Below are 15312 nucleotides of genomic sequence, written 5' to 3' on the forward strand. Positions count from 1 at the left end.
ACCACACGCACACACATAAACATACACATTCAACAATGGTCTTGAAGAATATACCAAAAAAATTTATCATTGATTTAACCAGGGTGGGGAGTAGATGGAAACAGGACTAGTGATGGTAGTCAATAGGAACTTCAGTTTAACCTGCATTTTTTATAAAAGAATGTATTTATGTATTGGTTTTTAAAGAATTTTTTTAAAAAATAAATTTATTTATTTATTTATTTTTGGCTGCGTTGGGTCTTTGTTGCTGCGCACGAGCTTTCTCTAGTTGCAGCGAGCGGGGGCTACTCTTTGTTGTGATGTGCAGGCTTCTCATTGCAGTGGCTTCTCCCGCGGCAGAGCACGGGCTCTAGGCACACAGGCTTCAGTAGTTGTGGCTCGCGGGCTCTAGAGCACTGGATCAGTAGTTGTGGTGCACGAGCTCAGCTGCTCCGCAGCATGTGGGATCTTCCCAGACCAGGGCTCGAACCCGTGTCCCCTGCATTGGTAGGCAGACTCTTAACCACTTCACCACCAGGGAAGCCCCAGTTTTTAAAGAATTTAATGAATACATAAAAATGTTAACAATGCAGCATCAAAGTAATAGTGATACGATTTCTGCAGTCCTCTCTCCTTCTGAAGTAATTATGCATTTGTCCCATAGTTGATCACCTGCTGTTATTTACATTTGTCTACAACTATTGACTAAACATCTTGCAAAGCAGCCTACACTCCTTGTGTTCACCCCACCATCACCACTATAAAACAAGCCAGAAAGAGGGGTGGAGGGAGCAGAAAGCATGGGGCACTTTCAGGAACTGACAGTCCTTCCATAATTATCACCACAGGTACCTTATACGACTTAGGAAAGAACAGGTGCATGACAATCCCCCCAGTAGCCCTGGCCAACAGGTGGTATTTTATGGCAGCCAATATGGAAGCCAAGAAGACAGATAATAATCAAAACTGATTTATTTAGCAAGACGCTAGGCATACAATTGGAGGAAAACTGAAATGAAGACTATTATCTCACCTGCCAGCCAGATTCCAAACAAACTGGGAAGGAAGAAAATTCCAAAGGGATCACAAACACACCAAAAAAAGCACTATCTCCACTATTCACTACTAGGAAAAATATTTGTTGATGGGATAGTTTTGCTTTCATATACACTGGGCAGCTAACTGAATATACATAAAATAACTTCTCAGCAACATAGCACCTTCCAAAGAGAGTTCACACACTGTAAGTACATAATCACATCCATCCTTAACTAATCCTTGCATTAACCCTATTATTATCCCCCTCTTACAGATGACTAGGCAGTCTAACAATGGTTTTGAAGCCTCGACCCTGGGATGGAATCAGACAGATCTATTTCAGCCTCAGCTTTACTAGTAACTGTATGATCTTCGTCAAGTTACTTCACTTCTGTGCCATGACTTCCTTATTTGTAAAATAAAGATAACAATAGTACCAACCTCGTAAAGTTGCAGTGAGGATTAAATGAGATAACGGGTGGGAAGTGCTTAGCACAGAGCCTGGCATGCAATATGCTGACACTGTTGTCCTCGTGGTGGTAGAGGTGGTGACAATGATGACAAAGAAGTTGCAGTGGAAGAAACCAGGGATTATTAAAGATAATTGAATTTGCCCAAGGTCACGGGCAGAACTAGAGTTTCAATCCCAGTCTGACTCTTTTAAACGTGACTTTAACCTCTAGGCAATACTGCCTTCCACAGTCTTCAAACACTTCGTCCTAACTTTACAGCTAGCCAGTCATACCTGAGAACTATTTTTTCTTTTTTTTTTTTAATTGAAGAATAGTTGATTTACAATGTTGTGCTAATTTCTGCTGGAGAGCAAAGTGACCCAGTTATAAACATATATACATTCTTTTTTAATATTCTTTCACCTGAGAAATTTTGAGCCATTTGCTGAAGTCACAGAACACTGTAGTAAGATTCAGTGACTCTTATTCTAGTGCTCATTAATTACCTGATAATTAATTCTGTTGGTGAACAAAGGCAGTTTATTCATTTATTCATTAACTCTTCCAAATCTAGAATTTGGAATTCTCTAAAAGTACATAAACACTTTCCAAAGAATTCTGACCAAAGGATAAACAGGTGGTAGTATCCTCCTAGGAGAACAGATCAACATTTATGAATTTAAATATCACCTCAAAGCTTTCACTTGAGTGTAACATAAGTATTCAAAGCCTTGACTATTTAAGCTGATCACCTCCAAATCCAAAGGTTCCTTCCCTTACATGATTAAAAACAAAAAACAAACCCAAAGACCTATTGAACCTTTTTCACTTCCTAAATAACATCAGTAAAGCATTCTGGGCTTCTGAGGGTTTTGCTTGTTTTAGTGAAGTATAACTGGCATACAATAAACTACACATATTTAAAGTGTACAATTTCAGGAGTTTCGACATATGTATACATACAACATGAAACCATCACCACAATCAAAATAGGGAACATTGCCATCACCCCAAAAGTTTCCTCATGCACCTTTGTAATCCTTTCTCCCAACCCTTCCTGCCTGCCTTCATCCCCAGGCAGCCACTGATCTGCTTTCCATAACTACAGATTAGTTTACACTTCCTAGAACATCATATACATGGAATCTTACAGTATGCACTCCTGTATGACTGGGTTCTTCCACTCAGCATAAATCCAAGTTGTCAGTATCAACAACTCATTCATTTCTATTGCTTAGTATTCCATTATGCGGATGTACCACACCTGTTTATCCATTCACTTGTGGATGGACATTTTGATTATTTCCAGTTTTTGGCAAACACAAATAAAGCTGCCATGAACATACATGTTCAAGTCTTTGAGTGGGGTAGGCAGGGGTGGGGGGTGTCCTTATAAACAAACACAATGAAAGATGAGAAACACTAACCAAAACGCTTGGGTTCAAAATTAATCTAAACTACAGAGTAAAAAATATCTTGGCCGCCTTGAGCAAGTCAATTAGCTTCTCTATCAACATCCAGATGTATGATGCCTGTCCCCACCTGGAATTTGTAAAGAAAAATAAGACAGGAAGCTGAATTCTTTTGGAACTTCCACAAAGAAACTAATGCTTTTTTCTTGTAAATTCCCTTAATTTTAAAAAGACTAATGGTCTATGAAATGTAATGCAAAATTCAATAATACTTGTCATTTTGAGCTATTGCTTTTTTATTTCTCTTGAATTTATATTTATTTCAACACTTAAAAACTAATTTCCTGCATGCTTTCACTTTTTGCCAAAAACATAAAATTAAATACAGATAGCTATTTCAAAGGCCAAGAAAGAGCTTCACTCTGCATCTTTAATCTGCTCAAGTAGATTCAAAGTCCTTACCTACAAGGCCCTACTTGATCTGCAGCCCCGGCCTGCATCTCCTATCACTCACTCTCCTTTCCCCCTTTGCTTACTGGGCTCAGAGCTCCACACTAAGGATGCTAAGGATGCTTCCCTCTCAGGGACTTGGCTCTTGCTGTCCTCTGTCTGTGATGTGCTCCCCCCAGTAGCCATATGGTACACTCTCACTTCTTTCAGGTCTCAAATGCCATCCTGGTCTTTCCTTTGCGGTCCACTGTATGTAAAACAGAGCCTTTCCCCACACCATTACTCTCCATCCCTCTTACCCAGCTATACTTTTCTCCATAGCACTTATCATTTGACATATTATTCACATGTCCTATATTTGACAATTTGTTATCGTCTATATCCCCCACTAAAATAAAAGCTTTTTTAAGAACAAGGATTTTATTTTATACCCTGCTATGTCCCCAACACCCACAACAGTGGGCTCAGCTCACTTCTGAATTCCACAAACACTTGTTAATGAATTTGTTGATTAAACACTATTGACTGAAAGACAAACAAAAAAACCTTCCCTTTGAAATTCACTGAGAAGAAAATTTTTAAGTCAAATTCTCTGCTATTGCTTAAATTAAAATGCTAAGTTAACGCTGATCTACTTCTTAGGATGGGTTCTTTTTTCGGATTGACATTTAACTTTGAGCAGCACTTACATAGTGAAAAGAACACTGGAATTCAAAGCCAGGAAAGCCAGGGTCTAGTCACTTGCCCTGCCATAACTAGCTATGCTACCAAGCCAAAACCTCTCCTGATCTCAGATAACTTCTCTCTAAAATGAGGGAAACAAGTATCTCTAAGGTTCCTCCTTGCTCTAAAATTCTGAGACTCTACTGCAGCTAGTGCAGTCTTACGCGTTAAGGTTGCCAATCATAAATTAGTCACCGCAGTTTGAGTCTCATCTTTTTTTTTTTTTTTTTTTTTTTTGCAGTACGCGGGTCTCTCACTGTTGTGGCCTCTCCCGTTGCGGAGCACAGGCTCCGGACGCGCAGGCTCAGCAGCCATGGCTCACGGGCCCAGCCGCTCCGCGGCATGTGGGATCTTCCCGGACCGGGGCACGAACCCGTGTCCCCTGCATCGGCAGGCGGACTCTCAACCGCTGCGCCACCAGGGAAGCCCCCCACTTGTTTTTAAACCAGGATCCCTTGGACAATTTAGTAAGACAATGCCTGACACATAGGATACACTTACTCAATATTATTATCATTAAATATGCAAAACACAAACCTAACAGCCACAAAAACATTCTTAGCTATTTCTCCTGATACTATGTTGCCTGTATAACATATGGAAAGAAATGAAAAAAGTTCATTCTATATAACTATAAAATCCTGGAAAAATTGGTCATTTTTCACCCAGATGTCCAGTGGAAGGAGAGGCTTGGAAGAGCCTCATAGGGGTAGTAGCATTTCTGACTACATTCAGAAATGCTTATCACCCATACACATATTGGTTTCTGAGAGGTCAGACCATAAAAAAATTTTTTAAGTTTTTAAAAAATCTTCCAGGCCAGAGAGGTTCTTTCTATTAAATCATTCTTCTGTGGAAATACTTGACAAATACTCAGTACATTTGTACAGTAAACATCTTAGGAAAGCCAGCTTAACAGCTCAGGTATTTTTAACTAACCCTATACTTTTTAATAATAAATAAATTACATACATATAGAAATTTTGGATCTGTTAACTTTGTCTCTAAGGAACAAAGAGCATCTGCTTTCCTCATTTCACATACAAGAGAACCAATTATATCAAAAGATTCCACCATCATAGCATAATGCTCCTTGAGTTTTTAAGCATATAAGACACTCAGACACACCTTGATTTTTATAGAAAAGGCCCAAATGAGACATAATAAAACTATGATTCCATGTTAGGAATTCCCTACCAATTTGCACATGCTTTATTTTTTGGTGCCCAGACTGTAAAATAAGTCATTAAGAGTTCACAATGGGAATGCCGCAACCGCAACCTCAACCTCAAATCCAGACACAAAAATAGAGAGGAACGTATTCGCATCTCAGACACGTCCAAATGTCTCCGCCAAAGGGATCCCATCACTGCCGTTTCCAGAAACACATAGTAATGGGTTTTAATCCATTTCTATAAATGTTCGTTGTGCTGAAAGCCAAAGTGCCTGCAAAACCGCATAAAACAAAAGATTCCTCGCATTCCGTTTACAGCCAGAAGACAAGCCATCCTCTCTGCGCCCTACCCCAGAGAGTCCTTGCGACAACAAGAATTTCGTGACACCCCATGCTACCTACACATCAAAATGTCACCCCACAAAGTGGAGGGGGAGCAGTGCCTCGATGAACCGATCCTGCCATACTGCCACCCCTGAGCAAACACGAAACCAAGTGAAGTCGGTGGAAAGTTCCCATCCACCCAGCATATTTGGTTTCCTTCTGCCCCCAAACCCAGCGGCACAATTGCTGAGATTTGCTTTTGCACCTGCAACGGCTCCAAAGCCTGGGCTTCTCCGCGACCCCAGAGCTCATAAAAAGGCCTTGCGGCCTAAAACGCCCGTGACCCTTGCGGATAGCGCACCGAGGGCCGCTGTAGCATCCCCCTCGCTGTCCACACTGCCCGCTTCCCTGACAAAGGCCCCGTGTCAATCCGAGGCACGACACGGAGTAGTTGCTGGATTGCCCATCGCGGACCGGCAGCTGCCACTACCTTCTCCCAAGAAAAACAAACAAAACACACGCACACATACACACACACACGCACAGCACTAGGGAATGACGGGGTGGGGGGGAGGTGTAGAGCGTTAAAATTTAAATGTCCCCAAAGCTAAGCAGCCTGGGTGTGCCCTGGAAGTGCGTCCAAGGGGTCCGTGGGGGAAGGGAGACCGGGCCCGGGAGTCGGCGGTGGCTCCTCGACCACGGCTTCAAGGCCGTGCCGGGTGATGGTCTAATAGAATGCTGGGAGTCGGAACGTTCAAAATGAATCCACAAATGAAATCCCCGGCGGGCTTGAGGCCCCGAGGAGGGAGGGAGGCGGGTGGTCTGCAGACTCGCGGCGCGGCCCGCACCTGCCTGCCCGGCGCCCACACACACCTGCCGGGGCAGCCTTCGTGGGCCTCGGGGTCGGGGTGAAGCGGAGATGAGAGGGCCCGACCCCGGGAATGCGGCGCGGGTGGGCTAATCTGATGGCGGAGGCCGGGGGCAGCCTCGCTCACCTCCAAGTCGGTGTCGGCGGCCTCCGGGGCCCCGAGAATCTCGCTGGGCAGCTCGGCCAGGTCGGTGACCCGAATCAGCCCGTCGTGCAGGAAGATGGTCTCCTCCTTCACCGAGAGCCACTGCGCCGAGTCCGCGGCCGCCGCCGCCGCAGCCGCCGCGGCCGCCGACGAGCCCATGGCCCCGGCTGAGGGGTTGGCGGTGAGAAGCAGCCGCCCGGCCAGGGGAGACACGAGCAGTAGCCGCCGCGATCACCAGTCCATGGCAGCAGCCGCCACGCCCGCCTGCAGCGCCCCGCTCGCCGCCTAGCCCGTGGAGCTCCGCCCTAGGAGGTCCGAGCCGCCATCCTCCCACCCCTGGCCCCGGAGACCCTGGCCCCGCCGTCACCGCCGCCGCCGCCACCCTGAGGAGCAAGATCCGCCTCTGCCTCTCGGCAGCCAACTGTCAGTAAGACGCCATGTTGGGGGTGGAGCTCCCGGCATGCCCCGCGGAGTGGACAATACAGGCCCCGCCCACCCATTTGGCCCCGCCCGCCTCCCCGCGGACCCTGGGCAGCCGGGTCAGTGGGACCTCTTCCGCCTCGCCTGCCACTAGAGTGACTTCCCACGCCCCTTGCTATTCGAGGGCGCCCTGGGTCTGCAGTGCACCAAGAGAAGAGGGCACCGCCTCCTCTCCTCCCACCTGCTCAGGTGTGCACTCCTCTCTCTCCGGCCGGAGTCCCCACCCTGGGCCCCTGGGCAGAGCCTGGAGGTTCACTTTCACTCTCACGTTTAAATGAGATATGTGCAAAAATCTGGCGCAGAGTAAGCGCTGCACATTTGTTCATAAGCACTTGGTAGAAGCGCACGGTGGGTGCTTCATATTTACTACAAATTCTAGTGCCCAATAAGCACTCAAAATCTGGTGAAAATAAAGCATGGGTCACAGTGTTTGATGTCCAGTGTCTGGCACTTAATAAACGCTCCGAGAGGGAGTTAAAACTATTGTTATATTCCATCGGTATTCAACACTGATTGCCATACACCTTAAAAATATGCCCGCCATCCCACTTTTACTAAAACAAGAAAGGAAAGAACTATGTGTGTAGAGAAAAATGTGCGGGAGAATAAGTACCAAATTGTTAATGTGAATTGCCACACAAAGTAGGACCAGCCTGGAATGGTTGAGGTGAGATTATCTTTGTATTGCTTTTATACTTAAAAAAAAATAATAATAATAAAGCGCTCTTTGGTATCAAAGGACTTGACTACATATGTCCACCAAAAAACCTGCATAGGGCACTTTATAGCAGCTTTATTCATAATTGCCAAAACTTGGAAGTAACCAAGATGCCCTTCAGTAAGTGAATGGATAAATAAACTGTGGTACATCCAGGAGCTTCCCTGGTGACGCAGTAGTTAAAAATCCGCCTGCCAATGCAGGGGACACGGGTGCCGCCGTCACTGGTCCGGGAAGATCCCACATGCCGCAGAGCAACTAAGCCCGTGCGGCACAACTACTGAGCCTGAGTACCACAACTACTGAAGCCCACGTGCCTAGAGCCCGTGCTCCACAACAAGCGAAGTCACCGCAATGAGAAGCCCGCGCACCGCAACTAAGAGCAGCCCCTACTCATCGCAACTTGAGAAACCTGTGTGCAGCAAGGAAGACCCAACACAGCCAAAAGTAAATAAATAAAATAATAAATTTATTTTTTAAATAAATAAATAAACGGTGGTACATCCAGACAATGGAATATTATTCAGCACTAAAAAGAAATGACTACCTGGGACTTCTCTGCTGGCCCAGTGGGTAAGACTCCGAGCTCCCAGTTCAGGGGGCCTGGGTTCAATCCCTGGTCGGGGACCTAGATCCTGCATGCATGCCGCGACTAAGAAGTCCACATGCCACAACAAAGATCCTGCATGCTGCAACTAAGACCCAGAGCAGCCAAAATAAATAAATATTTAAATTAATAAAAATAAAAAGAAGCCATGAAAAGACATGGAAGAAACTTGAAGGCACATTACTAAGTTAGAGAAGCCAATCTGAAAAGGCTGTACACTGTATGATTCCAACTATGTCATATTCTGGGAAAGGCAAAACTATGGAGACAATAAAAAGATCAGTGGTGGCTAGTGGATGTGGGAAGAGAGGGATGAGTAGGCAGAGCACAGAGGATTTTTAGGGCAGTGAAAAATACTATGTATAATACCATAATGTTGGATACATGAAATTATACATTTGTCCAAACCCATAGAATATACAACACCAAGAGGGAGCCACAGTGTAAGCTGTGGACTTCAGGGATTATGATGTGTCAGTTAGGTTCATCAGCTGCAACAAATGTACCACTCTGGCAGGGGATGTTGAAAATGGGGAGACTATGCGTGCATGGGAGCAGGGAGTATGTGGGAAATCTCTGCACCTTCTCGATTCTTCTGCGAACCTAAAACTGCTCTAAAAAAATAAAGTTTTAATAAAGAATGAATGAATGAATACATTAGAACATTTAAGTGCATACCCTTTGATCCAGCAATTCAGCTTTGAAGAAGTTGTCCACAGGAAATAATCAGACCCATAGTCAAGGATGTACATACAAGGATGTGCAACTCAGTATTGTTTGTAACAGGAAAAATTATAATCAGTTTAAATATCCAACAGTGTGGGACTGGTTAACTATAACAATGGTATATCCATAACATGGAATATTATGGAGCCATTCAGAATAATGTTTATGAAGAATATTAATACAAGTGAACGTTCATGATATATTGGTGAATGGAAAAAATCAGGCTAAAGTAGTAAGGAAAATTAGAAATTTAATTGTATTTACTGTATCCTTGCATTTTTAAAATTACACAGATGTATGACTATAGGTGTAGAAGGAAAGACAGGGAAGGTAGCATGTCTGATAACATTTGGGTGAATCTCAGCAGTGCATTTACAGGTAGGTGACTGGGGGATTTGTGGTTTGGGCTTTGCAATGTTTTCCAAGTTTTCTCCTAGAGAATGCACTACTTCTTTAAAAAGCAAAAAAAAAATTTTTAAATCTATTGAACACCTAGGAACCAAAGTGTCTCCACTCATATAACCATCATACTACCCTTCCAAGTATTCATTAATAGCCCCATTTTATAAGGAACTGAGGCTCAGAATTAAGTGACTTGCACCTGCCTAGGAATTGGCAGAACTGAGATTTGAACACATAGCTGGCTCCATCCTGTACTGCCTCCCTCCCAAATAAGTAATTCATATACATTACACTGTTAAAACAATCTCATGTGCCTTACAATGACTGTTAATTTCATTTTCATGATATTTATCCCACACTCATTTGCTAAGCTCCTAGCAGGTGTCAAATCCTGGGAGGTGTACAGAATGGAGATATTATTACCCCTACTTTCAGCTAGGAAACTGAGGCTCAGTTGGATACTTTACTCAATATCTCACAGAGTGTAAACATCAGATCTCAGATGTGAACCCAGGTCTGTCTGATTCTATAATCCCAGCTTCCTTATTTTGTCTCACAACTTCCAAATCCAATGGCAACCATCAGTTTTTGAATGCTCAGTTTTCGGAATCTAAATAACCTTCTTGTGTGGCTCAAAATAAATTCTCCTCCTCATATTGTTTATATTTCAAGATCAGGAGTCTAAATGCCGAAAAAGTACAGATCTTTCTTGACCTATGATGGGATTATGCCCTGATAAACCCATCATAAACTGAAAATATCGAAAGTAGAAAGTCTCACTGAACATCATAGCTTAGCTCAACCTACCTTAAACGTGCTCAGAACACTTACATTAGCCTACAGTTGAGCAAAATCATCTAACACAAAGCCTCTTTTATAATGAAGTATTGAATATCTTGTGTAATTTATTGAATACGATACTGAAAGTGAAAAACAGAATGGTTGCATAGATACTGAATGGTTGTAAGTATATAGGTTGTTCATCTATAGTGGAAGCTTGCTGCCACTTCCTGGCATCACGAGAGAGGATCTTACCGCGTATCGCTAGCCCAGAAAAAGAGCAAAATTCAAAATCTGAGATTCAGTTTCTACTGCATGTATATCGCTTTCGCACCACTGTGAAGTCAAAAAATCTGTAAGTCCAACCATCCTAGGTTGGGGACAGTCTGTATTGTCCTTCACTTCAATTAATGAAAACAGCACATATCCAAGGCTGAAAGTCTTTAGACTGCATACTGAATAGTTATTTAAATCTGAAGTTTTAAAAAGCCACTTTCGTCTTGATATGCTTACTGTTTTCATGGTATATATTGTCCCGCAATTTACTTTCAACCTGTGTTCATATTTAATATGTATGTCTCATCATATGTAGTAGGGTCTTATTTTTATTCACTCAGTCATCCTCTGCCTATTAATTTTAGTGTCTCAGTCATTAACATTTTATACAATTATTGATATGCTTAGATTTACATCTACCATTTTGCTGTTTTCTGTTTGTCCCTTTGTGTTTTGTTTCTATGTTCCTCTTTTGATGCCTTCTTTTTGGTTATTTGAAAAACTTTTATTATTCCGTTTTAATTTATCTATTAGCCTTTCTGCAGTATCTCTGTATTATATTTAGGGGTTACTCTGGGGATTATAATATATGTATCTCAACTTTCACAGTCTACATAGAGTTAATATTTACCATTTTCTGTAAAATGGAAAAACATTAAAATAATAGTATTTTTATCACCTCTCCAAAAAAAAGTAGTTATTTAATATTTTAGCAACAGTAATTAATTAGTCATAGGACTGCATGGCTGCCACTGTACCACGATGAGGCAGCTGATGAATTACTATTTATAGAACCCCCTCTGGAAAAAGACCATTTACTGGGAATTTCTAGAACAGATCAGCAAGACAAAGAAAGTCCCTGCTCAAAAGAACTCTATGCTGGAAACCTGGAGGGAGAGAATCCAAATTTAGTCAAGATCACACACACACACACACACACACACACACACACACACACACCATGCACACAGAAAACATCCATTCATGGAATCATAGAAAGGAAAGGTATATGGTTTATGACTTATTTTCTTCAGAATTGTCCTTTCCACTCTTCCATTTGAGAATGGGGGCTCGGGGTGGGAAAAGGATCAAGGGAAGGTGTTGGCTAGGCAACCCTCTGGAGGAAGCATGAGAAAGCAGGAAGAAGAGCTATGAGCAGATTGGACTTCAGTTTCCCCTTGGAGGCATCTCCCCAGGAGAGAGCAAGCTTGTTGATGGAGACTGTCTCTTCGCTGCCCCAGCTGCTGACGCAGTGTTCACTGGCCTTGGCTCAAGCTGGGGCCCCTCTGGGATTTTGCAATATCTCTCCCTTCTGCTAGCTTTTCTGCACCAGCTGACTGTCTAAAATGAGTCTGTAATCCTTACCAGGCCCACAAAAATGCGAGTGTAGCCTGGAGATAAGGGGTCCTTGATAAGCCTTAATAGAGCTTGAAATAGCTTTAAACAAAGCAGCCATGTTAATTTTTAAAGCCTTTCAAAACACCAAGGAAAAAAACACACGCCTACATCTGCTAAATAAATACGTGCACACACATTGACAGAACCTGTGGGGGAGATTGAGTATTTCCATCTCACTAATCACAGTCTCAGAGAGGAAGCACACACACCTACTCAAAATCTTTTTTTCCAAGTGATCTGGTCGGCACTGTTTTCTTCTTTTTTTAAAAAAAAAATTTATTTCAAGGAAGATTCTGTCAGCTCATAGGTGAGTCTATGAGGCAACAGAGAAAGGAAATCGGATGAAAAAGATATTTGAAAATGAAGAGGGAGAAATTCTCCTTAGAGCTCCCTTGATTACGGTAACTTAAGGGACAAGACTCCACGTTGATGAAAAGCTCAACGATGATAAAGCCCAACGATGAAGCAGCACGACGTGCAACTGTCATTGGAGGAATCGTCACCTTGGAGCTCCGAAAGATGCCACGTCCTCTCTTGCCCCCTTGTGGACATCAGAGGCCGTACCGCACTGGAATTTCCAATTCTTAACAAATTTGCAAGCCCTTCCCTGCTGCAAAAACTTACATTAAAAAAATGGTAGCTCTCACAAAGGAAAAGTGGGCAAAAGACACAATCTTAGAGTTTTCACAAGAGGAAAAGCAAACACTCTATGTTTTCATTCATTCAGTATTCACTGAGTGCCTACTTTGTGCCGGCAAAATGTTAGGTTTGGAACTCCTGTCTAGGAAAAAAGCAGCTTCCCTCCCTCCAGAAGCTTAGGATGGGGAAGTGACTTGGAACAAGTAATTCCAAAGGGGATGAGAAGTCCAGGGACCTGATCTGAGAAATGAGCAAGGTTCCCTGAGGATGTCCTGCGGGGGTTTTGTTGTTGATCTTTCAGGTTTTTTTTTAGATATAATTGACATACAGCACTGTGTAAGTTTAAGGTGTACAGCATAATGATGTGACTTACATACATCATGAAGTGATTATCACAATGAGTTTAGCGAACATCCATCATCCCATATACACACAAAAGAAAAGAAAAAATGTTTTTTCCTTGTGATGAGAGCTCTGAGGATTCACTCTCTTGACAACTTTCATATATAACATACAGCAGTGTTGATTATATTAATCAGGTTGTACATTACATCCCTGGTACTTATTTCTCTTGTAACTGGAAGTTTGTACCTTTTGACCACCTTCATCCAATTCCCTCTCCCCCACCCCCATTTGCAACTCCCACGTCCACAGATTTGGTAACCCCAAATCTGATCTCTTTTCCTATGAGTTTGTTCGTGTGTTTGTTTTGGAAACATAATTGACCTACAATGCTATGTTAGTTCCAGGTTCACAACATAGTAATTCGATATTTCTTCACATTACAAAATGACCACCATGATGTCACATTTAATGCTGGTAACTGGTGTGTATGAGTTAGCTAAAGGAACGTGAGGATGGTGGGTGGGGAGATTTAGTAACCAAAGAAAAGCATTTGCATGAAATGCAGGATGTGTAGTGCTTGAATCATGGCCTGCGTGGATTTGGGTCCTACCTCCCTTGTGTGTTACCTTGGACAAGTTATTCCTCACATCTGCGCTGCATTTTCCCACCTTAAAATAGGATGATAGTAATGGTACCAACCTCATAGGGCTTTTGTGAGGATTAAATGAGTTAATACGGGCAGGACCATTAGCTCCACGCCTGGAATGAAGAAGCTCTCAATACATATGAGCTATTATTAAATGTAGCACCATTTTTTACCTATTAATTCAAAGATTTTCATTTGAACCAAGGCATGAAGTTCTGGGGTAAACACACCATCTATTGCTGGTGGCACTTTAAATCAGCATGGTCTTTGGGGGAAAGCACTTTGGCCACACGTATCCAAAGGACATAAAAGGACCGTACGTTTTGATCCATCGTTCCACTCCTAGAAATTTACCCATGGAAATTTCATCCAACAAGGAATTATTGGGGCTTCCCTGGTGGCACAGTGGTTAAGAATCCACCTGCCGATGCAGGGGACACAGGTTCCAGCCCTGGCCCAGGAAGATCCACATGCTGCGGAGCAACCAAGCCCGTGCGCCACAACTACTGAGCCTGCGCTCTAGAGCCCGCAAGCCACAACTACTGAAGCCCACGCACCTAGAGCCCCTGCTCCGCAACAAGAGAAGCCACCGCAATGAGAAGCCCGCGCACCTCAATGAAGAGTAGCTTCCGCTCGCCGCAACCAGAGAAAGCCCGCGCACAGCAACAAAGATGCAACGCAGCCAAAAATTTAAAAAAATAATAAATTAAAAAAAAAACAAAACAAGGAGTTATTAAGTTCCTACTCTCTGCTAGGCTCTTATAACTAAGTCATAGCTCCTATCCTCAAGGAGCTTAAAATCTAATGGGGGAGAAGACAAGTAATCAGAACATATGCTGCAGGGCAAGAAGTCCTGTCAGTGATGGGACAGGCTGAGAGTACAGAGCAGGAGCACCTGATCTGTATTGGGGGTGAGGCTTGGGGCAGGGGCACAGAAGAGCTAGAGCAGCGGTTCTCAACTGGGGGTTATTTCACCGACCCCGGGGACATTTGGCAATGTCTGGAAATGATAATTATCGTCATGACTAAGGTCGGATGCGACTGACATCTAATGAGTAGAGGTCAGGGATGCTTCTAAACATCCTACAATCCACAGGACAACCTCCCCTGCACCCAACAAAGAATTATCCAGCCCCAAATATCAATAGTGCTGAGGCTGAGAAACTGATCCAAAGGGATGATTGAAATTAGTCAGGTGGGGGAAGGCTCGTAGCAGAGAGGAGTATTCCAGGGCTTCAGAAGAACATGTGCAAAATTTAAGAGGTGAGAGAGAAAAGGGTAGATTAGAGACCAGAAGAATAATAACTCATATTTGTTACTTCCCATGTGCCAGGGATGCTTCAAATATACTCACCACAGCCAAACGGGGTAGGCACTTCTGTTATCCCATTTTACAGATGGGGACATAAAGGCACTGAAGGAGAAAGTTCTCACAGCTAGGAAGAGGTAGAGCTGGGATCTGAACCTCGAGAAGCTCATTCTGGAACCAGTCCTCTGAACCCCAAACTAGTGCCATAAGCTGCCCTTTCTAGCTGAAGAGTTGAAGGGCAGAGATTGATAGGGTGTAGATTGGAGAGAAATAAGACTTGAGAGGAAAGCAGGAGTCTGATCAGGAAGGGGCCTGTGAGCTATGTTAAAGGAATTTTCCCCAAAGAGCAATGAGAAATCAGTGGAGAAATTTGAGAAGGAGAATGAGAGAATTGCCTTTGCATTTTTTTAATAAAATTTTT

The 15312-nt window shown here is 43.2% G+C and overlaps 1 protein-coding gene across 5 annotated transcripts in view; it reads right to left on the minus strand.

The window, feature by feature from the left end:
- Positions 1-7013, minus strand: part of HECTD4 (HECT domain E3 ubiquitin protein ligase 4) — a 190698-nt gene extending 183685 nt beyond the window's left edge. For all 5 annotated transcript variants that reach the window (XM_059040502.2, XM_059040500.2, XM_059040501.2 and 2 more), the window contains exon 1: positions 6548-7013. In XM_059040502.2, the coding sequence (XP_058896485.1) occupies positions 6548-6724 (177 nt within the window). In that variant the 5' untranslated portion in view covers positions 6725-7013. The remainder of the gene's footprint in view (positions 1-6547) is intronic.
- Between the last annotated feature and the right edge of the window lie 8299 nt (positions 7014-15312).

This window comes from Kogia breviceps, chromosome 15 (assembly GCF_026419965.1).
Source record: "Kogia breviceps isolate mKogBre1 chromosome 15, mKogBre1 haplotype 1, whole genome shotgun sequence".
Taxonomy (NCBI): domain Eukaryota; kingdom Metazoa; phylum Chordata; class Mammalia; order Artiodactyla; family Physeteridae; genus Kogia; species Kogia breviceps.